This window comes from Drosophila rhopaloa, unplaced genomic scaffold (genome assembly GCF_018152115.1).
Source record: "Drosophila rhopaloa isolate 14029-0021.01 unplaced genomic scaffold, ASM1815211v1 contig_150, whole genome shotgun sequence".
Lineage (NCBI taxonomy): Eukaryota > Metazoa > Arthropoda > Insecta > Diptera > Drosophilidae > Drosophila > Drosophila rhopaloa.
In genome coordinates, this window is record NW_025335029.1 from 2,619,228 (window position 1) to 2,643,914 (window position 24,687).

Sequence of the window (24,687 nt, forward strand, 5' to 3'; positions counted from 1 at the left end):
TGCTAGACCCTACCGAAGGTCATACAAAATTTTGATTTATGCTCAAGGTACTTTGCAAGTTGTTTTTGGGTTTTGTGTTGTAAAATTTATTTAGCGTTAGATTTAAAAAACATATTTCTTATCATTTTTGATTTGTGCGCTCTTCTGTTTTAGGGATGAAGTCATGCCAAAATGTAACGAAATAAAAATAATGTTAAACCAATGCCAAAACCAGAACCCGAACGGAAATAAAGAATTTGCATGGGGTTGCTGCCAAATCTCCCTTGGCAAATGGAATTTTTCCTTTTCTTTTCTATTCATTTTTATTTATATTTTATATAAATTGAAATTTTTCCAGTTCAGTTTTAAACATGCAAATAGTGGCGAACACCCTTAAATCGATGCAAATGCACCATGGGGTAGCAGTGCACATTTGGACAATTGATTGCGCCCTTAAAAATTGCTGGCAGCGGATTTTCCTAAATTGCCATAAAAATTCAATAGAAACAAGAAAGGAAAGCTAACTTCGGGCGGAGCCGAAGTTGATATACCCTTGCAGAATACTCTGTATATTATATTCTCCAAAATTATTCATATGATGCATTCTTAATACTCATAAAAAATCCCAACTTCCTAACTTTAAAAACACCAAAGTTATGGCATTTCCAATCGTTCAGTTATATGGCAGCTATAAGATATAGTCGGCCGATCCTTATGAAATTTGGTATGTCGGATTGATTGGCCAAAAATAAAACCCATAGAAAATCCCAACTTCTTAACTTTACAAACACCAAAGTTATGGCACTTCCGATCAATCAGTTATATGGCAGCTATAAGATATAGTCGGCCGATCCTTATGAAATTCGGTATGTCGGATTGATTGGCCAAAAATAAAACCCATAGAAAGTCCCAACTTCTTATCTTTAAAAACACCAAAGTTATGGCTTTTCCGATCGTTCAGTTATATGGCAGCTATATGATATAGTCGCCCGATCCGGCTCGTTCCGACTTATATACTACCTGCAATAGAAAGACAACTTTTGGGAAAGTTTCGAGCAGATAGCTTTAAAACTGAGGGACTAGTTTGCGTAGAAACGGACGGACAGACGGACAGACGGACAGACTGACAGACGGACAGACGGACAGACGGACGGACAGACGGACGGACAGACGGACAGACGGACATGGCTAGATCGACTCTCCTGGTGATGCTGATCAAGAATATATATACTTTATAGGGTCGGAAATGTCTCCTTCACTGCGTTGCAAACTTTTGACTGAAATTATAATACCCTCTGCAAGGGTATAAAAATATCGGAAAAACTCGGGAAAATATTTATGAAATTTGCCTACCATCCCCTGGTCAACCTGGGGGTTGTTGCTCAAGTCAATCTTTAATTGCAGCGCCGGCAGCCGGAAAAGTATCGAATATCTGTCCGTAATCAATGAGATGAAATTTGCATGGACACGTGACAAATAATTAACTGCCCAAAACGGGCGAGATTCCAAACTCAGAGGGTGGCTGTATTTAATCAATAGCCATGGCAATATCGATTTTGATTCCGGCTTAGGAACTTTTTTTTAGAACTTCAAACAACTGCAGCTGCTGACCTGACCCTCCAACTTGACCCTCACATCACCATGCTGGGTTTTTGTTATCGTAGTTTCTGTTTTTTCCAGCGGAATATAGCCATTCATACAGATGTATTTTTTAATGCAAACATACTAATCAGAGGGTTGGTCAAGGCCTGACCCAAAACCGGAAACAGTTTCACTTATTATGTTTTTTTCCTTTTTTTATGAGGGTGCTGTTTTTGGTTACATTTAAAAGAGGAGAGGAAAGGAAACCCAGCTGCTTGTGAGTTTTTTAAAATGATTAAGCAAGTCGCAGATATGCTTGAGACTATTGTTGACAAATTGAATCAAATGGCAATTTGATAATTGAAGCAGCCAAGGCGTTGGACCAGCATATAACACCCCGAAAAATGAAGGTCCCCTATGGGAACGTTTTTCAAAAAATGAAACAAAGGAAAAGGTCTTCCCCTATCGACGACAACTTCACAGTCAATAAGTTGAAGATACTGATTTTTTAAGACCTTGGATTGGACTCGAGTCTGGCACACTTCAATCAGTGGTAAAAAAAAAGAAAAACATGCGGTGGCTTGTAAATTGGGATATCAGAAATCAACATCAAAATAATAAAAGAAACTCAAGTTTAACAAATACAAATTGCATGACATTTATTTAATACATATATACATATTTAAAGTAAGATATAATAACTAAGGAATAAGTGGAATATAAAATAAAATTACGATTTATATTTGTAGTTATGTGTAAAATTTAATTTCGACTTTTAAGTTCAAATTTACGCTGTTGTGGACTCGACGAAGTATTTGCTAAAAGGCACGCAGCATTTTAAAAAACACACGTTTTTAAAAAAATGAAATTTCAAATATAGCAAATAGTTTTCGCCGATCCATATTAATCTTGGAGCCATCAACTCAAATTGGGCAACTCTTCTCACCGAAGAACAAATTCCTTAAACACTAAAAAATAATCTGCGAAATTCGTCACCCAAATTTGAAGAGTTGATGGATCTGACTTTGGCTTTTGTTTTTATATTTTAAAATATTTTTGTTATTATACGTTTGACTAGAATCTTTTGGTTCTTGTTTATGCGACTAGTTCTGGTCTTTGGAATGTTCAAACTTAGAATGGTTAATTAAATGATAGGATATATAATAGAATTTTGAATAAACCATAAAATGTAATTCTGTTTTGAGGTAAAGTTACTACAAAAATTGGTTTAAACTTTAAGAGTTGCTTTTGCTGCAATTTTATGTTTATATGGTTTCGTAGATTTTCGTTATAAATTCATTTTATTTTAATTATTGTTTTCAAGTCCGTCTGAGGTAGCATTTTTGTTATCTTTATTAACGATTCATAATATATTTAATTTATTATTATGGTAATATTTTACTTGCGTATGCTTGTTTGGTTTCTTTAAATATGTTTGTATAAAAAAGTACTAATGGTCATTGTACTTTTGCCCTGAGTCGTTTAAATGTTCTTAATTCTTACCTTCCGGCGCTAGTTTTCTCCCAATCTATCTCGTATTGACCCCTCCCCTTCGTAAATCTGAACTTTTAATGGTGTTATCTTTAACAACTTTTTATGTACACGTTGTGCGCTAGAATTATGTTTTAGTGAAGACATTTCCTTGGATATAACTTGGTTCAGATACGGTTAATACAAGAGTGTTTGCTACAGAGGATGATAATCAATAGAAGTGGAGATATTCAAGGGCCATCTTTCAGAACATCCTAGGAGTGTAGTCTTCGCTATAAAGATTTTGATTTTGAGCAATTTGTTTTGTGCTGAAGCCTTACCATAGCATTGTTTATATGCCATATATATGCCGATCCCCCGGGGACTTTTCAACTCTAACCTAAGCACGACAAACCCACGCCATATCTAGATGAGAAATGTATAATTGTAATTTTGATTTTATGCTGCTGCTACTACGATATATATTCCTTCTAAGTGGTATATATTGTATTTTTCCAATGGGTCTGTCCCTCCATTTTTTGCCTCCCCTTCGCCTACACTATGTACGTATTTAGATTCCTCTCACCCTCCGTTCTCCTTCTCTTCATTTTTTTGGTTTCTGCAACTCGTTTACGATAAATTACTATTACGCATAGGAACTTTGATAGTTAATCACTAGAGATATATGTTATAGGTTGCGGTATGTTATGCTTTACGCTGTGTCATGCGTCTATCAAAATATATGTATATATATTTATATATATATATAGATCTTATTTTGATGGTTAGCAGAGTGTTGCCAGCTGAAACGGACTTGTTCTTGTTGTGTTATAGGCTATAGATTTGATTAGTGCCATGTTGGACATGGTGAACTTTTTGGCCCGATATCGGGCTTAGATATTGATCGATTGTTGTTGTCGTTATTATGGTTTTTGTATATTTAAGTTTAATTATGAGCTCAACTAATATGCGCACTCAGTCTTTTGTAGTTCCACTATTTTGTCTTGTTCATGTTCCTAACTTCGTTTGCTTAACTATTAAGTGGGGGGGGATTGAAAGCTCGGGGAATGGGACACTCTGTGTTTTACTTTAGTTTCCAAAATGTTTAAATTTAAAAAGAGTTTCTTTTGAAGTTGGATTGCTATAGAGTGTCCCAAACCCCAAACCTCGTTTCTTTGGTTTCTATGGCTTGAACTTACGCTGGCAACACTATACCTGTTGCATGTGGCACCTTTAGGCCGGTGTTAGCCGGAAGCTGAGCGTGGCCGACTCCGAGGCCCGAACCCTAACGGGCAGATAGACCAGGGCGGGGGCAAACTGCATCTCCGAGTCGGCGTCGGCGGGCTGCAGGTGGAAGGCCTGCATCTGATATGCTTCCTCGGCCCGATCCGGTTGCGCATAGCTGGCCGGCTTGCCACTTCCGTTGGCCAACTCGCCGCAGCCCTCAAAAGGGGAGGTGGCCGCCGATCGATGGCCCCCGTTTCCGTTTCCATTTCCACTGCCCAGACCATTGGGCGTGGTTGGAGGCTTCGAGGAGGAGGATCGACGACGTTGAATCTTGGGCGAAGATGAGCTGGTTGCTTTGGGGGAGTAGTTGGCCGGAGATGGAGATCCTGCTCCAGTTATGGGGGAATGGGAATGGGTCGCCACTTTGGGGGCCGAGGTGCTGAGGTTGGTGGGCTCCAATGGTGGCTCCGGTTCTTCGGACTTAATGGGAGGAGGTGCTGCCACCGCCTTGCTGGACTTGCTGCGGGATTTACCCGGATTTCTTGAGGGTTGCGGTGCCGGCGTCTCCATGGGCAACTCCATGGCCTCGCCGCCATTGTTGAGCAGGGCATGCGAGCGCTCGTGGATGAAGAGGAAGGCGTAGTAGGGCGTGGTGAAGGGGCACAGTGAGCACTGGTACTCCTTGAACCGGGACGCCGGTTCGCCAAACATTCCCGGCAGCGGAAGTGGTGGCATCTTGGGCATCTGCTGCTGCTGTTGCATCTGCCCAAAGAGGTGCTGGGCATTGAGGTTCTGCAGGGCCTGGGCGAGATTAGGAGCGGCAGTTCCGGCTCCCGCGCCCGCTGGAGTTGGGTTACCACTACTGCCATTGGGAATCTTGAGCGTGGGACTGTTGGGCTTGCTGCGTCCCGAGGATTGAGTGGTGTCCATCTCCCTGAGGCGTTCCACTCCGGCGGTTCCGTGCTCGTTCATCAGATGCGATCGCAGCCACTTAAAGCTGCGGAACTGGCGCGAGCAGAGTGGACAGACCTCGTGATTGGAGTTGGATGGAGCACCGCCCTCCACTGTGGTTGGTGAGACATTCAGGTCCTGATCCTGCTGCGATGGCTGTGATCCTGCTGCAGCTGCTGCTGCTGCGGCAGCAGCCTCCATCTTGACCCCGTTCTGACCCCTCGGCTGGGGGAGGGGGGATCCCTCCTCGATGATGCCATGGGTGTTGTGCTTGTGGACTCGCAGGAAGTACTTGCTGCACAGCTCCTTGTTGCAGATGTTGCACACAACGCCGCCGATTTGGGCGCCATTCTCGATCTCGATGCCGTGCATTCGCTGCATGTGGGTCTTCATGAAGTACTTGTTGCACAGCTCCTTGTTGCAGATCTCGCAGTAGCTGCTGGTGGGCGTTAGGGTGTAGGCTGGACGATTTCCGGCTGGAATGGAAGGAGCACCGGCTCCGCCCGCTGGCGGCGCCACTGGGCGTTCGGGCGTGAAGAAGCCATCGCGCAGGGGACTTCCACTCAGTCCTCCATTCCTGCCCATGTGCACCTCGGCGATATGTTGCTTGAATTCCTGGGCTGTGGCGAAATCCCGATCGCATTGCTGGCAGCGGAGATCGCCCCCAGGCGGGGATCTGGCTCCTGGAGCCGGCGGTGTCTGGGGATTGCCCTGGGCGTGGTACAAACTGACCATGGGATGGGGTGCCTGCTGATCGGGCAGTGGAATCGGCATGGGCATGGGCAGTTGCATCTGGCCGGCGTGCTCGGTCATGAGGTGAGCCCGCAGGGTGTACTGATTCTCCTGCTCCTGGCCACACAGATGACAGGGCAGGGGACGCTTGCCATTGATGTCGTTCAATTGCTGCAACATGGACTGCAGTTTCTGGAGATTCTGCAATCCCACCACCGACCCGTTTAGCTTGTCCTCGTCATAGCCCTCGGATGGTGATGCCTCCTGTTCCAATTTGATCCTCTTACTGGGCTGCTCGGAGTCGGGTTCTGCCTCAGGAGCCTCTCGCTCGCGTTCCTGCTCCTGCTGATCCATGGTGGCAGCCGCCGCCTTGGCCAGCATCAGATTGAGGGGCATAAAGGGCCAGGCACTGGGCATCTGGCCCTCATCCTTGCCACCCGGCTGCGGTGTCACATCTTCGGGGGGCACGAACAGACCGTGGCGCTTCCACTTGTGGGTGCGCAGGAAGTATCGATTGGCATACTCGCGGTAGCACAGTTCGCAGAAGAAGTCGGGAAACTGGACGCCCAGGCGACGCAGCTTGTCCGGACTGAAGTTGGCCTCCTTGGCCTGCTGGTGGAGGTGCGATGGCAACTTCCGGGGCGGCGGCACAAAGCTCAGCTCCTCCTGCTCCAGGGTGAAGTCCTCGCGGAAACCCTCGGGCAATTGATACGGCTTGGGGAGCTCCGCTTCCTGTGACATTTCCTGCTTAATTTGCGGTGGCGATGCCTCATTGGGACTGCCGCGAAGGGATTGCGATTGCAGGGGAGTCTGCGAAGTGGGCGAATCCTGAGCAGGCTGAGTGTCATGCTGCTTGGCCCGATGACGACGCATGGCGAAGATGTTGGTGAACCGCTTGGAACAGATGTCACAGTGGACAGAGGCCACGGGAGTCGTGGATGCTGCACCACCTGGAATGGGTTCCTGTTTGGCCACCTGATTCGCCTCCCTCTGCAACTGGAACATTTGACTCATGGAACTCATACTGGGATTCGGATGGCCACTGTTATTGTTGTTACTACTGGTGATATTGTTGTTGTTGTTGTTGTGGTGACTGGAAGTGTTCGAGGTGCTCGATTCACCCACGGGATCGAAGATGCCATGCTTGTTGGCCTTGTGCGTTTTGAGGAAATACTTGTTGCAGAACTCCTTGTTGCACAACTCGCAGTAGGCCTCGGGATTGAAGATCCTCAATGGAGGACGATTGAGGCCATCCACTCCTGGGAACCCAGACATCCCAAGCAGTGGCAGGTATCCAGCTGGACCCAAGGCTGCCTCGGGGGGAAAGGGAAAGGTGGGCGGCATTTGGGGACCATGACCATGCGGATGATGTTGGGCCTGCATGGCCTGGAACCAGTGCTCCTGCTCTCGCTCCATATCCTTGCCATGCCCGTTGCTGAGGTCCTGCTGCATTTGCTGCTCCTGCAACTGCGGACTGGCAATATCGGCACGTTCCAGTTTCACCTTAATGGAGGCCAGGAAGTCAGCGGGATCCTGTTCACCCGTTCTATCATCCCCATGATCCTGCAACATGTGCAGGCTCAATTTGAACTCCGTTTCGAAACTCTCGCCACACTGTTTGCAATAAGTGTGATAGGGATTCTCGCGCTGCTTGCTCGGTTCTGATATGTCTGGCATGGCTTCTGTTTCCGTTTCCGTTTCCGCTTCCGGTTCGGGTTGCAGTTGCTCCTCCTCTTGCTTCTGCTGCTTCAGCATTTCGAAGGTCTCCTTCAGCTGTTCAATGGACTTGGGAAGGAACATCTTGGACAACTTCTCCTCGTAGTCCACGGTGGAGGTATCTCTCTTTTGACCCACATCACCAGTGGATTCGCCACTCAAATTTAGTGCCTCCAAGCGACTGGGATTGTGCTGTTTGCGTCGCTTTTTGGCTGCATCGCTTAGGGCCTCCAGGAGCTGCAGCTGCATGGCTGCCGCCATTGTGGCCATGTTGGCATCGCCCTGCCCCTCCTCCACCTCCTCCTCCTCCTCCCCTTCCTCCGCCTCCTTGCGCCCCTGCCCCGCATCCACCAAGTGGTCCGCTTCATTTGTGCCGCTTCCCGCTGGCTGGGGTTCCAGTTGCAGCTCCATTGCCTTGACCAAGTGGGCGGTGGGTGAAGTGCCTCCCACTCCCACTCCCACTCCCGCTCCTGTTGCTCCACTGGATGTGGCTGATGTGGCTGTGGGTGTTGTTGCTCCTGTGGCTTCATGTGGATTGTTGCTGCTGCTACTGCTGGTGTGGTTGTTCCTGTTCGTGTTGAGTGTCGATGAGTTGGAGACGTCGGAGAGAGCAGTGTCCTCGCTGCTCAGATCTGGCGGTGGGGTGGCATATATGGATGCAGCCATTTTGGATGATATTACTGCGGAGAGAGGGAAGAAATGGTAGAGGGAGAAACATTGTAGTGGAGAACTTTTTAATTGAAGTCGAAGCCATGCTAGCGGGGGGTTTGGCAAAAGGGGATGGGACAAGGGTTATTTATATGCATGTACGTATAGTAATTTATCCGCCATATGCGGTGGATTTCAACATAATAAGCAATAAAAATTAAAGAACTTAAGTCCAAGAACTTAACAAATAACTCTGTCAAAAAACATATAATGAATAAGTTCATTTAACTTCGTTTTCTATAAAAAAAATCCTAACCATCTATTATTCGTTATAAAAATGGCTAAGTACTCTCTTAAGATACAAAACCAATTCATTCATAAGTCCAATGATTATTTTTCTCGGTGCACATAATGTATGGACCGAGGCTTAGATCGCATTATTTGTGCAAAAAGTAAAACGTACAGGATATTCGACCAAGAATTCCATTCTATTTAGTTTGGCTTCAACTGAATGCCACTCAAATTTTTCTCCATCACACACACAATCGCGTAAGCCCCCACACACACGCAGAATATTTGTGTCTCATTTCCGTATGCGCTTAATTTCATTTTTCTGCTTCCATCCGCCTTCTTCTGCTTCTTCTCCATCATCATTATTCCCACCCATCACCCACACACGCAACTCCCATACTATTTTGCTGTGGCTACACTTTTTCATTTTTGTGCAAATTCTATGAAAAATTTTTCCATTATATATATATACATATGTATAGCACACATATAGGGGAAAGGAAACTTTCTTTTTTTCTTTTTGTTTGTTTACTAAGCGCCCCAGCTGCCACCCACTAACACACATACACACAACCCCATTGTGGCGCACACGAAAATTTATACAAAGTCATCCGATTTAAGGAATACAAATTTTGCTTATTTTCTTGTGTGTAAGTGTGGGTGTGTGCGTTTGTGTGTGGGGCACACAGAAAACTTTTTGCGCCTCCCAAGCATACATACACACACACACACACAGCCATTGCCACCCCACTTTTCCCCCCCGGCCAACACCATCACTTGAGTCGAGCATAAAACTTATAAAAATTTTCTTCAACATGACTTGGTAAAATAAATTTGATTCTCAAGAAAAGCAAAAAGGAAAATGTGATGGAGGAGGGGCGAGGGGGAAAATGCCAGGCAACAGGGAGGCAAAAATAGGCGGAGATACACACAGGAAGAAATGATGATTAGGAAAGATGATACTTTTATTGATTTTGATGAGTAACAATTTAAAAACGAAACTGTTATATTTTTTAATTTTAAAACACAATTTAGTTACTAAAGTTGAATCCCTAAATGATTTTCCCACTTGAGAAGTGAACAGTACATTTTTTCTAAGTTGAAAAAACTTGATAATTGATAATGGACAGCTGTGGTATTCGAACTCGGTACCCTTAGTATCAAAAGCAACCAATCATAAATGTAGTAAATTGACAGTATAATAAAATGAATCTATTTTAGTACAAAAGCAGATATAATTACAAATGAAATAGACCATACTAAAATAAGCTTCATTTTGTTCTGTGTAGGAAAAAATTTTCGAAATAAACCGAAAATTTCTTTTTCCTATTTAAGCAGAGGCGGAAAGGAGAAAACCAAAGGAGGAGCAGTCAAAGGGTAGGGGGAAAATAAGTTTGTCGGGTTGGGGGTGGCAGGAAGAGAGTAGGCAAAAAGAAAGAAAGAAAAATATTCTCAACTATGCTGCAGACATAAATTAAGTTTCCATGGTTGGAAATTGGTTCTCCAGCTACATGTTGTCGTTGTAGTTGTTGTTGACTTTGCTTTTATACAATTTCTTCAGGCCAAAAGCCCCCTTTCGACTCCCCCTGCTCCTGCCCCTTTTAACCCCCCATGACCCCGGACCTGCCACTTTGAGGAGTTAAGCAAAAATGCCTGCCAGGATGTGCGCATTTCTCTTCAGTATCTTTGTGAGTTTGTGTGTGGGCGAGTGCTGCTTGTATTTCGGTTGGGATTTTTATAAAGCCTAAGGTAGTTTGATGTTATTTTATTTGATTTTTTTCGCCTGCCTGCCCGCCTTATATCCATCTCTTTGTGGCAGGAGGAGGATGCCCAAGAAAAATGTTCCAAATGAAAATGCCAACAGAGTGTAAACAAAACCATGTACTCCTTCACTAGATATATATGCAGACGGCCATGTGTATATTGTATATTTTGAGACTTCAGAAGAGAAGCGGCTAATTTGGCAAGCCAACATATCAAACCAGTTTTGGAGGGGGCTGGAGGACTCAGAAAGTAATCTTGGCTCGGCCTAGAGGAAACCAATAACGTCAGATTGGTTTTGGTTCTGGCTTAGATTCATTGTATAGTGTATATATAAATTTCAGAATTATTTCGAGTAAATTAATAAAAGGTTATATAAATTTCAGAATTATTTCGAGTAAATTAATAAGAGGTTCCAAAAGGGAACTGTCAAAAACTAAACTTAAGCAAAGCAATGTAAGAAACAAGTAAAATGTTTTAAAAATATGTATTAAGCTATAAAATCGTAATATCCTAATATTAAATTTGTTGATTAATATAAATATTTAACCTTTTCTTTAAATTGAACTTGAAATACTCAAAACTGTAAAATTAATTTAATATTAAAAACATTATTTTAAAAATAAACTTTGTCAAAATAATTAAAAATGAAAAATAAAATAAAAACGCACACAGGTTTAACAGCTTAATAATCTTAACGTTGTTAAAAAAATGCACAAACGAAACCCATTAATAAACTGGTTATTTCTTTTTTAAAGATCATGTCCTAATGATATATTATATTTATCCAAAGGGGATCACTAAACACTGTGTTATTAAGTCAACTGATTAATTAATTATAATTATAAGTTGTAAACCTACTCATTAAGAATGTTTTTGTATTTTTCGCGATCCGAATTTATTTTCCGTTGTGTGTTTTCTTAAAGTCACTCGTTAAAAATTTCACTGAACATCCTTTAAACTTATTTCTCCGTTCAGTGATCACTTGATGCTCTCGTTATGTTCGCGTTATGCAAGTCACTTTTGCGCATGCGCACTTTCTCTTTTCTTTTTTATTTGGCGTGTGTCGGGATCGTGTCCTGCCAAGTGGCTAGCTCGTTGTCAACTGCCGCATGACGCAGCGGAATAACAAAAAATATCGGCTATCAATTGCCGGTTGCCGGTTGAAAATCAAAACAGCAAATAGCAATGATACTAAAATCACAACGACACACCAACCCAACCTAACCCTCCATATCGTTTAATACTCGCGCACACACACAGATCCCCCCCACTACCCATATCACCGAAAAAAACCTCAATAAAACACCCCAAAATATCAAAAATCATAGAATTTCCCTTAAAAAAAATCCATACAGCGACAACTGAGCAGCGCTGCCCGGAAAACCATTATTGCTCCGCCCCTTTTCGTTTTCTTTTTTCCTCCTCTCTTTTATTTTTTTGAAATTTTCAGTAACCACCACAACTACAACTGAACTACAAAAGAAAGGGACGGCGACACACGAATGAGCAACAACCGCGCAACTTGGAAGGTTTTTCCCGATTGTCGTGCCAATTTATCATTGTTCGATAGGATTTTCAATTTGTTTTTCCTACTGCAGAAGTTCGTGTGCCGCCATCGTTGTTATTGGTGTTCCGGCAGCGGCAGTTATATTTTTGTTATTTTAATTTATGCACTCCCTATGAAAAGAGTCACAAATTCTTTGGTTTCTTTGAAGTAGTTGTCACAAAAGCAGGAAACTTCTTGACTTGAGTAGCAAGGAATTAAATAAATATTTTGTGAAAGGGTTTGGGGGTAGTTTGATTTTCCACAATGCCGAAATTGGCTAATTGAAGGGTTACCAAGGACCCAAAAGTGATCTGTCTCCACACCCAGGTAAAAAGAACCTTTTATAAATACCTTTTAGGGATTTTCCACGGAGGCTTTTTGTAATTGTCTTATAATAGTATGATTACTGAGGGTTGTGGAAAGAAATACTTTGGAGAACCCCTATTGCTGGAATATCTTTTAAAGTAAACAATGTGAATTGTCGTCACAAAAAGGATTACGGTAAAACACTTTTTGAATTGAAGACAATGTGTGAAGAATAACATTTGTATAGAGGCAGAAAATAAGCTTATCTTTTCACACTTCAATCTAATACAATGAATAGTAAAGTAAACCATGTGAAGTGGGTAAAGGGGTGATTTACATTATGTCTTTTTTATTTGAAAAGATATGGGTGTTAAGACAAATATGATATAATCGATTGCATTTCTTTTAATTTTTCATTTATGCTTTTAATTGAGTTGTACAAAAATCTCAGCTCAATTATAATTCATTTAAACATCTCCACTTTTAAATTGAATTAAAGACGGGTGATATTTGGCCAAACAGTGGCTCTAATATTTTTCCGATTTTAGGTCTTGTGTTGAAACTGATTTCCTGTATTATTTTGAATGTGATTATTAACTTATGAAGAATAAATTAATTGAAATACATGAATAAAGTGGCTTGCGCTATGTTAGGGTTCAAGCGAGTCCCTGAAGGGATTAGGATTTGCTTCAGTGGACATCTCCATAAATCTGAGTCATAAACTCTCCCCAGAGGTACGGCCAGTGATTGTTTGCTTTTCCCGATTGACGGATTGACTTGTAGATACTTGTAACTCGAAGGACATGCCTGCTGCAAGTGCATGTGTGTGCGTGTGGGTCCAACCTTGGCCACCCCTTTTCCTTTTTCCCTCATCCTTTTGCCACTCGGCATTCAACACACATCAGAGGCCGAAAAAGTGAAAGTGACTTCCCCTCGTCGTGCGAGCGTCCTTCTGGAATTGCGCCTGCGCCAAAAAGGTGACTCTCTTTTTTTGGAGCAGCCGGTCATAGTCATATGTGTACAAGTGTGGCTACAAAATCGCCGGTTGAACGAACCAGGCTGGCAAAATAGTCCAACAGCAACAGTCGGAGCGGAGCAGTTGGCAACTCATTGGTCGGCAGCTGAATCGAATCGAATCGGATCCGACTCCAGCCCCAAACCCACCCAACTACCCACTCGGTCTGGTCTATTTTGACCTGGTCGCCGTCGTGGTCGTGGTCAAGGTTTTCCCATCTACTTTCACTCTCACACATGTCCACTGTGACGTTGTCGTTGTCGTTGCCGGCACTTTCACTTTCGCTTTCACTCGACTGGATCCACTCGCACGCACGCACCCCCCGAAAAAAGAGGGGCTTCCCCCTTTGTAGGCGCATGTGCTTGCAGCGGGCGGAATGTAAACAAACCGCAAATATCGCGGTCAAAGCATTCTTAACTTTAAAGATTTGCATTTGGAGGGAGCAAGTCTTTTCTATCTTCAAACTAAACAAAAATAAATAATTATTTAACGCATAAGCATATTGTGTTTATATTTTTTTCTAATAAAAAACTCTTAAAATTTTCTAAATTGAATTATTTTTACATTCCGGACTAAAAATAAAATATTTCTTTAACTTCTTTTAAACTTATAAAAAGATTCTTCATTATCAGGGTTTAGTTACATGACTCGTTTTTAAAATACAATTAAAACCATTTTAAATTGTTTATAAAAATGACTTCTCTTATTTTCAAATATTTGTATAAAATGTGAGCTTTTCAAAATAAGTATAACAAACCCATATGTAATATATTGACAAATGCTTAAAATTATAATTTTCAAATAAAAACCACAAAATACAGAGCGTTCTCAAAACTGACACCCGCCCAACTCATTGCGTACCAAAATGGTAATTATTAAATTTAAATTCAAACTCGACCAAACCCACTTCGCACCCTTAACCTAGCGTGTCCTGACGAAATGTCGGTTATGATTGATACGCCCCTTTCAGCCCATATGCCACACTAACGAGAACACCTTCAAAAGCCGTCCCTGACAGGACACCCCCGCCTGAATGTATTATGTGGATTGCAATTAATATTTTTGATGAAAATCAAATTGAAATTATGCGTGGACTCAAAAATGGAAATGGAAATGGGAATAATAATGGTCAGGGGATTGGGAAATCAACCCTCAACTCGGGAGTAATGATCTCTGTTGGTTTTCCATCTAGTGCGGGGGAGGAATTATTCGGAGGGGTTTTTGGTGTCGCCTTTCCTCGGGAAATGTGTGTCACAAATTACTTTATGCGATTCTGCTTAGTTTTTTGATGTGCCAAAATTGGGGTGCTACTTTGAAGTCTTTTTGATTAGGAAAGAAAGTTTCCCCACCCTTATAAGAAATGCAATTACGCATAGCAGTTAGATTTAAATCTAAGGCTTATACATAAGCTATTAAATAACTATTCATTATATTTGTTAATAACAACATCAAAAAATAACCAGTGATTCAACTTTACCTTAGAAAGAGTAGAAAAAAACATCTTGACTATAAATATGTATGTTTCCCATAACTAGCTTTTAATTTGTATTTAATCAGTAGAAGTAATCGAGAAATATAATGACTATAAGGAGCCCCCATAATTGATAAAGAAAACCCCCTAGTTCTTCAGAAATTGTAATCATCTAACTTGTTAGAAATATGTAGTATGTAGCAACAATTTCGTAGAATTTTCTTTTCCTTTGAGTTAGCAGTATAAATCCTTTTCCCAAAGCCCTAAGCCAAACGACAAAAAAACGGGAAAACATTGCCAGTTTCTGTGTGCCCGGCTCATTAGTAAGAAATCTCATTAGAAACCAATGAACGCGCTCGGAAAACAAACAAACAAACACATTTTTGATGGGTGGGGGGTGGAAAACCATGTAATGAGAGCTTCGAAGGCCTCAAAATCGTTCACCGTTTGATATTTTTCCATCATTTTCACTTTCACATCTCCATGGCGCATGGGCCACGAAGTGAAAAATTAATTTCCCCCAACCATTTTCATTTCCCACACACACACACACAACCTATTTTTCGACCAACCGAAAAGCGAAAAGCCAACAAAAACTATTTCCATCCTTGTCGGGCACTGAAACTTTTTTTTCTATCAAATATTATTTTGTACAATAAACTAAATGCGTGTGTGTATGCGTTCCACCCCCTGTGTTTATGTGTGTGTTTGTCTGTGATAAAATAAAAATACGAAAAATATGAAAAAACGAGGAAAATTAATAATGAAACTCAAACACAGAGACAAGGACAAATGCTGTGCACATAAGCCAGGCAATGTGCGTATGTGTGGCGGAAATGTGGGAGAGGGGTTGTAATAATCATGTTTATAATAAGGCAAGTGTTTTCCCTAGTTCTAATGAGACACAGACTATGTTCTCTATCATCTGCCTTATCAGCATGATAAAGCCACCCTTCAAAGTATGCAGCAAAATATTTTGCAAGAAAAATCTATCGTCCAAGAAGTTTTCATCCAAAAAAAAGAATACAAAAGCAGAAAACATTCCATAAATTCTAGCTTCTTCTTTCTCAAACACACAAACACACAAAGGGAGGGGGGTAAGTTTGCAATTTTATCAGAAATTCACACACCCACACACAAACAGCCAGGGGAAAACCACCCCACGCCTTCTTTTTGGCCCCCGAAGCGAGTTTATGAAACCATCAAATTATTTTCTTTTCCATTTCTGACACTCAAAAGAAACGGCAAACATGCAGAAGGAGAGGGATGAATGTGGAATGGGTGGGAGTTGGGGGTGGGGGGTGGAGGTTCGGAGAAAGCAAGAAATGAAGGAAAAAAAAGGGAGAAAAATTATTATTTTCCAGTTACAGTCGGCTTGGTCTCCATGGTGGCCCTGGCACATCCTTTACATTATTTTCCTGCTGCTGCTCAAAGTTTTTGCCATGTGGCCCCCACCAAAGCCCCTCCTTTCCCTTAACCCATAATGCCTGCGGGTTACATTTTGCCCAGTTTGTGGGTGTGTGTGTGCAGCTACTTCGTCTTATTCGAGTACGAAATTTTTATGAGAAAATGCCTGGCTGTGTGTCTGTGTGTGTGTGAGTTACTGGGCTGTATATCAAAATATTTAAAAGCAAATATAATATTGGGGGAGGTGGGTGGCTCTTGGGGTGCCTGTGCCCGCAACTGTGTGTGTGTTTTTGCCTAGCTGGAATTCGGGCAAAAGGCGTAATAGAAAAACACTTAAGCCAACCCCCAACCCCCAACCTCTAGGCTCTGCGAAATATCAAAATGTAAAAAAAATCATATATATATATATACAGATGTATACAAGTATATACTTATATTAATAATGAGCCGCAGCGCCAGCGCAAAGAGAAAATGAGAAAAAAGAAAAATATTCGCTTTGCAAGTGTGTGTCTGTGTGGAATTTATTGATTTTCAGCGAATAAATATTGCCGGAGGAGCACATGGCAAGTGACTTAATATCAGTCGGCTGGATATTTACAATGGACACATGCAAAACGCATATCAATAGATATATTGAAATTGATTTGGCCTGCTGACGTTGCTGTATGTTATCGTTGAAATTTTTATATTTTTATTGTCAGTCGCAGTCGCATTAAAAATACTTAATCTCCGACGGCCCAGTTATTGCCTCCGCCCTGTCATAAAAAGTGGGTGGTAACTGGGGTTGGCATTTTAATCATGTCCATATCGAAAATTTTACTTTATCGCAATCCCGAGCCGGCCATATTATTATTATTCTCGTTTCTGCTTTTACGTTATTAGCACCCGTAAGGGGACATCGTGGCGTATGCTCGATGTGCGATAAAACCCGTGAGCTAATGAGACTTTTTAATAAATTGCCCCATTCCGCCTGGCCCCGTTTTTAGTACAATTTTCATTATTAATAAAACTTTATGACATCTATATCAGACATTGTGCGCTTTTGTTTCATAAAAAAAGAGAGAGAGTCGCGAACAGCACACACTCACACGCCATTTATTATTCCAATTAAATTTACCAACTTCGTTGGTCAGTGTCTATGTGTGCGTGTGAGTGCGTCATGGCATCTATCAAAAAATCGCATCTATCATTTCGGACTTGCTGCTTTTGGGGCCCAGAATTAAACATTCTAATTCATGTAAGTTGTTACTAAATGATATGTGGGGCCACATTTAAATCGGAATAGCATACCTTTGATGAAAGAGAATTACTACTTTAAAAAAAACCATGTAAACGGCAAAATTATACGAGTTCTCTGTTTACAACCTACTTTTCTGTAATCATTAAGATGCGAATTTAAACATTGTGCTGATAATGTGTGAGGTGCCGGACTGAAAGGTCTATTTAGCTAGCTAACTTCATTACTTACATTTAAAAAGGATTAGACAAAAGAAAATTATTTTTCTCATAAGATTAAAAATTGTCTTAAAAATATTTGGAAATATTCAATGTATAATATTGATAATGCTAAGCCTCTTTTAATCATTTTAAAAAACATCTCAATTCCTAACTAAAACATTATGTTATTATTTATATTATATTATATAAAATAAATAAATATGTAGAACTTTCATTGTTGATATATATTTTTCAAATAATTATATACATACATACATGCATTTGATGGGGTATAAACATAACAAAGAAATTAATTTTAACATTTTAGGTACATTTTAAAAAGAATAAAAAATGCAGTCTTTTAATTTCCATAGCTCTTTTTGTATTGAAATTCTTTTTAAATTTCAGAACAATGTTTATGGTACTTTAGAGCTGGAAATGAGGGATAAATAGAGGGAGTTTAAAGCGGAGTTTTAAAGCATTCGAAAGCATTTAGCAACGTTTTTTATAAATTTGCCAATTCGATATAATTTTGATTCCATTTTTTCCAAGCCAATTGTAATTTTGTTGGTTTTTAAGTGGCCAATGCAAGCGGGTACAGTCAACATTCCTTTTAATTATTTGGATAAGTTTAGGTTACAGTTTTTGTAGCTGGGACTCACAATGTCTCTGGCCAGAGAGATCATCTTTAATCCTAACTGTAAACTTTTGCGAAAATAAACACGCATCGAACGGAAACTCCTTGGATAAGGCATGTTTTGGGCTAGTATCAAAATTTTTAATTATTTATTACTTAATTAGTTTGTTAACGTTTAAAGCACTTTATGGGGTTTTTTAGCACAGCGTTTTTGGTTATAAAAATACAAAATAAGCTTGGTTATCCTTGTTTTAAATTTAATGTGTTGCCACCACTTTTTGATTGTTATTGGCTTATACAAATCCTCGGGTTTTGTCACTCATTTCGAACACTTTGGACACTGAAATCGGCATATTGCTATTTGCATTTGTTTGGCTTTCATTTGCTTCTCATGGGTTTGGTTTGATTTTGTTGCAGCTGGAAACTTACAGAACTTGTACAGGGCGTTACACTTATTTGATCATGCCGACAAGTCCAAAACGACGCTGTGGTAGCCACCCGCGGCTACTTCTGCACCACGTACGCGTTTTCTGTAGACTGATTCGGCTTTTCCGTTTTCCCAATTGCCAGCCTGCCGCCAAAGGATGCAGACACCCACACTCGGGCACTTCCACTCGAAAGAGAGCGAGAGTCCGCGAGAGAAACCACCCCCAGAGCCACCCCCAACCTCCAGCGGGCAACGCTCTGTTGCTATTTTGTTTACTTCTCGCCGCGGGGGCGTTCTACGGGAAAAAAGAGAGAGATTACGCCAAAGGGATTAGCTAGGGAGGGGGTGGTGCTGCTAGGCAAAACATGTGCTAACCTTTTCCACTAACTATACGTTTTTGGCGCCCAACGCGGACCATTCAAAAATAAACTACATTTTGTAGCCTACTTTTTTGGTTCCTTTGAATTAAGAAAAAATAAAATCTTTTAGTTAGGGAAAAAGAGCAATAAACAGTGAATGGTAAGGGCTGGACCAAGCTTTTATTTCTTAACATGGAACCATAAGGCCAGATATTTAAGTGAACTGCTTTTCTATCTATACTAATTAAAATTATTTGTAATTTTAAATTAATTCATTTTAATTTATAAACTATTTTTCTAAACCCATGTCATATTTATATGTATACTGCGCGCCCACTTGATGGATTCGCAGTTAAAGCACACACCTACACAAGCTCTAATCCTACCCTCTGCTCACAGGACATGCGTATTAGATAAGTCAAAAATAAAAATGACACTCAGAGAATTGCTCTCCGGACCATTTTTTGTTGTTGTTGCTAAAACAGTTTATCAACACGACCGAGTCTCTGATAAAACAATCATCGTTTATGGTGCAACACGCTTCAACCGCCGCCCCCCAGCAGCATAATTGAGATATAGTCCAGTGACCAGACCAGTAACATCAAACCAGGGTGGCTAACGAATGGAGTGGAGTGGAATGGCCAGGACGAGAGGCACAAGAGGTTGGAGTGGACTCGAATGTAGAGTGGTGTAGACATGTTCTATAACCGCATGATTAGAAATCGAGTAAAGTCGATGACAAAATGGAATGAGGAGCCAAAATAGGGAGGGGAATAGAGGTCTGAGGGTGGGGTGCCAAACTAGGTTAAACTCAAACCCTTCCGTTCAAATTTTCGCTTAATGATTTTTGAGCTAGTTTATGACAAACAATATCAATGCAAAGGCGTAACCTGCGTGCGAGTCGTTTAACTGACTTTCCCGCCCTTCTTGGCCCTGCGAACCCCACGAAACGACTGTTCCCCTCGGAAAATGGAGCACGCGGCGGAAATGAGAGGGCATAGTTTTCGCATTTTCCTTTAAATTACAAAACAAAACTAAAAACAAAAAAGCAAGTCTTAAGAAAGATAGTCGAGGCATTGAATACCCTGAAAACTACATAAAAGAATCATAATTTATTTAAGTATGAGTTATACAAAAATGTTAAATTATGTAGAAAGTAACTAAAAAACCAGTAAATAATAAACAGAAATTGTTATGCACAAATAGTAATAACTAAGTACTGTAACTTAAAATAAATATGTTCATCAAAGTTTTTAAAACTTTACACAAAACAGTACCGTTCCACTAAATAAATAAAAACAACAAAAAATTACCTTAAAATCTGTAAATAAATGTAATAAGATAAAATAAAGCAGTTGTATTAACTTGTTCGCAGCACATGAACGCTCTTTCCTAAAGAGTATGCATTATAAGAAAAGACGAATGAGAAATCAAATATGCGCTTAGCACGATATATTCAAATTTTGTACGATTTCTGCCGCCCCCGAGGACAACGGGTTTTTATTCGAATTTTTATATGCCATATAAACCAGACCTGTGCGTCAGTACGCGACTTTTCAATAAAAATCCCAGTCCCTTTCGGTGGGTGGATTTATTTATCGCCCTTGCTGCTATTTGAAGTTTTGCGCTGACGGTGCTGGAGCAGCTCCTGGTATTGCTCAATGGATCCATCCTCATGCTTGGACGTAAAAGAGACCGGTTGCTTTTCAGATTTTGTTTGCTCATCGTTGGCAGCTACTTTGCTGCGCTTCGATTTCTTTAGTTTGTCGCGGACGCGTTTTCCCAGCCGCGACTCTGCCAGCACCTGGCTGACCTTGGAGCTCTTCATGTACCGTGAGCGCCAGGACTGCAAATAATAGGGTTTCAAAAGTGATTAACAAAGTGGTTAATTCTATTGACATTCAAAAATACCTCGGAGTCTGGCTGCTGTATTTTGTCACGCTCATCTTCGCTGGTGTCCAGGGATATGACATCGTTGTCCATTTCCTCGGGATCCTGCACTTTCTCCTTTTTCTCATTCTTAATGCTCACTGGAAGTGGCTCGTCTTCTTTAGTCATTTCCTCAATCATTTCCAGATCCCCGCCTATTGAAATGACATCATCGTTTTGATCTTCGTCGTCCAAGTTTGTTGATTCGGAAACCGTGGATTCCTTTGCTTCTTCAGGAGAAATTTGTGTAGCTAAGGGAGCTTCCTTTAAGAGGTTTTCTTTCTCCGCAGATGTTTCAGGCTCATCTGACTTTTCCGGCTCTGCTGGCCCAGTTGGTTCTTCGGGCTTAGCGGACTCTTCGGACCGGGCAGGCTCTACTGGCTCGGCCACCTCTTCTACCTTGGCTGGCTCCTCTGGTTCATCGCGTACTTCTCCCTCCTCCGGCTCGCTCTCCACGACTGGAGCTGGTGGCTCGAGTGAAACCGGCTCTATTGTTGCCTTGCTCTTTTGCTTCGTGGCCTCATCATCTGTGCTGTCGCTGATCAGCAGGGTTTCTGGCTCCGTTTGTATGGTAATTACATCTGGTGAAGCTGAACGCGATTTGGAACGTGACGGCTTACTGGATTCCTTATTTGCAACTGAAGTTTCAGAAGTAGGAGGTGGAGCAGGAGTTGGAGCGGAATCTTCCTTCTCTGGCGACTTGGACGTCTGTCGATAGTTTCGTTTGATTTTGATTCTCTTGCGGGGCGCTTGCTGTTCCTTGCCAGTGCTGTCCGATTCTGCTTGGGGAAGGGTTTTTCCCTCTCTGGTGGCTTTACTTTCCTGCGATTTGCGCTTGCCTGACTCCTTATTTTTGTTGCTACGCTTTTCCTTCTCCCTTCGCTGAACTTTCTCCACTGCGATCTCATCATCGTCATCATCAGATTTCACCTCTATCTTGGTGATTGGCTCCATGGCTAACTGGGATCGAATGGCCCGGGCACGAGCCTGAAGCTCCAGAAGTTCCAGAACGCTCATCTGACCCCCCGCTGTCGAAGAAAAGGCAATCTTAGTAACCCTAGCATCTTTACAGTCAAACATACATTAATTTTAGCCACAGTAGATGGCAGTTGTCATCATGTGTTCATTTGATATTGTTTAGTTTTATACTTTCTTAACCATAATACTCACACTCCTTGTTTTCGTTCCCATTGTTCGTTTTTTTGGCCTTAAGCTTCTTTTTGGCTGAAAGTCAGACACAGATTGCATTAAAAATTGTATGTAAAGTATATTTTAAATTAACTGCACGCCAGAATGCCGGTGAACCAGCAGGCAGCACCGCTGCAACTAGACAGCCAGACTGCCGATGTTGAGGGAGAGGAAGAGGAGGAGCAGCTGGAGGACGAGAATCGACTGGACAAGTTCACGGTGAGAATCAATGGTCAACATGACCTTGAGCAACGCCTGAAGGATTTCAAAGCGGCCTGTGAGGCGCACGAGAAGCATGCTAGGCGGCGTAAGCGAAGGCGCTATTACCACCTGGGTCTGGTGGCTAAACTGGTGACGGAGACTACCCACGACGAACTCCGTCGCATGCTGGAGAATGGAACCTACACCTTTCACGTCGATACGGTAACCAACAAGCCCGAGGAACTGTCGGCCATTTTAGACACAATGAACATTGCCATTTCGGCACACTCTGCGGAAAGGGAACTCCGTCTGACCACCGGCCTGGCACTGGAGATTAACGGCGAGTGCTGCCGCATTGGCAGACTGAGGAACAACTGCACAGTGATGCTGGCGCGGGGTGCGGTGGTCACGCTCACCACCGATGTGGCCTACCGCTACAAGGGCTTCAAGGAGATCGTCTACGTTATCAATCTTAAGGCTTATCTGGCCTCCGTCCAGCTGGGCGACATTGTACTGATCGGAAAGGAAGTTAGATGTCGTGTTGTAAAGACCTTGCGTGAAGCTCTGACCTTGATGATCATAGATGCTGGTCTGGTGGCCTCATACGACTTCATAGAACTTCCCAGGCAGTGCCACGCCCTGGATCCCGATGTATATCCGGATTTGTATTTGAAGGACCTGCAGATGGTCCAGGCATTGAATGCCAACTACGTGGTGCTGCCCAAGATTCGATGCAAAAGCTTCCTTCGCGCCATCCGGCAGACCTTAAACGCCGACTTCAACCTAAAGCTGATCGGTATGATCGACTTTGAGTATGTGCGCAGCAATATGCTGGACCTTCTGGGCATCATCAAGCTGGTAGACTATATCTGGATACCGGATATGTTTAACGTGAGCTGTTGCGTCTACAACTACATTATGGAGGACGTGCTGCCCATTTCGCAGTGCCAGAGGAAGCCAGTAATTGGCACAGTGCCGCTCGAGCGTTGCAGTGACTTCAAGCGGTTTGAATTGCACGAATTCCTTTGGAAGGTCGACGCCATTCACATCCAGAAGAGTCCGTGGTGCAACAAGTATCCGCTGATTGTCAAAAAGCTGATGCCCATCAAGGATTATCGAGTTGGCGTGGTTCAAAACAAGATGGTGCTAAAGAACATTCTGACCTCGTACCAGACGGTAGTGAACTTCATCATTCGCACAATCAGCTCAATTGAGTGTCAGGCTATCTTCTTGTTCACCACATGCGAGACCGCCAGCGTAGCCCTTTCCCGCACTGAGATCTACTGCCCAGTGTATCTGATGATGCCTCTCGAGGAGACCGACGATGCGGATTCCATTGCCTGCAAGGTGGAACTGTCAAGAGCGCTTCATTTGCGCCGCAATATGCACCCGGTTCTTTACACTATGGACCTCAACGAGTGCAACTACAGTCCGATTGAGTTCGGAGTGGATTTCATGCGGAAGAAGGGCTGCTTGGAGGTTGGAGACTTTGTGGTCACCCTGGAGGTGGCCAAGGAGGACAAGGAGAACGTGGTCATAGGCATTGGCGAGGATGTCTGCATCCTGCGGGCCTTCTACGTGTCTCCGCTCTTGGCCTGCGAGAAGTTCAAGTATGGTGGCTAAATATTCGGCGTGCAGTTGTGCAGATAACACAGGTTAACCAGCTCAAAATTAAATGTAAAGTATGCCAAACCACTCACTTCTTCGGGATTCCTGGCCTCCAATGTCGCTGTCCGAGGAAATCTCCTCGAGAGAAATGTGTTCTGAAAGGGGAGCTCTATTATGGAATGGTTGTATATAGTTAGGGAGTGTTGTGACATACCCTCCTTCTGCTCTACATCGGAATCCTCAGAGCTCTCGGTGTCCGTGGGACATCGAGTGCCTTCTATTATGGCTTTCAGACGCTTGGTGGACAAGCAGAGCAGCTCCTCCAGGCAGAGCTCCTCGATCTCATCCAGGGGGGTTTTCTAAGTTAATTATTCTTTTAGTAATGTCTTTATATAGGCATACCTTAACCCACCTTTAGAAACTCGGGAGCCAGGTTCATAATAGTTTTCGGTTTAAGGGTCCCAAATATTTGTTTTACCAACTCTAGACGATCGTCTATATAGTGTGAAATCGGTTGCAGCGTGCGGTCCTCCTCCATCTTTTCCTTCTTTATGCTAATGGGCTTGGGGATTTGGTCGCCCTTGCCGGCTTTTTTGGCCTTTGAGCTGCTCATTTTATCCAATTTGTTGTCAAACTATAAACTAAACAATTTTCGGTCTTCTTGCCAGCGTTGCCACACCAATTGATAAGAGCTGCACAGTGGGATAACATAACTCGTTTTTGAGATTTAATGTTAAGCTCAAAATTGTGAAAACCGAATTAGGGGTTAAAAGTAGATAAAATGCATTTAGAATATA

The 24,687-nt window shown here is 42.3% G+C and overlaps 3 protein-coding genes across 5 annotated transcripts; 1 reads left to right on the forward strand and 2 right to left on the reverse strand.

The window, feature by feature from the left end:
- Positions 1 to 1,289: 1,289 nt before the first annotated feature.
- On the reverse strand, positions 1,290 to 18,700 carry LOC108049406. 3 transcript variants are annotated; one of them, XM_017130582.2, is made up of 2 exons: positions 18,608 to 18,700; positions 1,290 to 8,336 (listed from the first exon to the last, which is right to left on the reverse strand). In XM_017130582.2, the coding sequence occupies exon 2, from the start codon at positions 8,320 to 8,322 to the stop codon at positions 4,264 to 4,266; it is 4,059 nt and encodes a 1,352-aa protein (XP_016986071.2). In that variant the 5' UTR covers positions 8,323 to 8,336; positions 18,608 to 18,700; the 3' UTR covers positions 1,290 to 4,263. The 3 variants fall into 3 exon arrangements, with proteins under 3 accessions (XP_016986071.2, XP_016986072.2, XP_016986070.2); XM_017130583.2 differs by lacking the exon at positions 18,608 to 18,700 and adding an exon at positions 18,204 to 18,462; XM_017130581.2 differs by lacking the exon at positions 18,608 to 18,700 and adding an exon at positions 11,218 to 11,453.
- A 1,386-nt stretch (positions 18,701 to 20,086) lies between these two features.
- On the reverse strand, positions 20,087 to 24,560 carry LOC108049419 (neurofilament medium polypeptide). Its single transcript, XM_017130597.2, has 6 exons — positions 24,303 to 24,560; positions 24,105 to 24,249; positions 23,983 to 24,045; positions 22,064 to 22,117; positions 20,876 to 21,921; positions 20,087 to 20,810 (listed from the first exon to the last, which is right to left on the reverse strand). The coding sequence occupies exons 1-6, from the start codon at positions 24,501 to 24,503 to the stop codon at positions 20,556 to 20,558; spliced, it is 1,764 nt and encodes a 587-aa protein (XP_016986086.2). The 5' UTR covers positions 24,504 to 24,560; the 3' UTR covers positions 20,087 to 20,555.
- On the forward strand, positions 21,990 to 23,977 carry LOC108049418. The gene has a single exon (XM_017130595.2). It carries the CDS (start codon positions 22,187 to 22,189, stop codon positions 23,903 to 23,905), a length of 1,719 nt encoding a protein of 572 aa, XP_016986084.1. The 5' UTR covers positions 21,990 to 22,186; the 3' UTR covers positions 23,906 to 23,977.
- Positions 24,561 to 24,687: the final 127 nt, after the last annotated feature.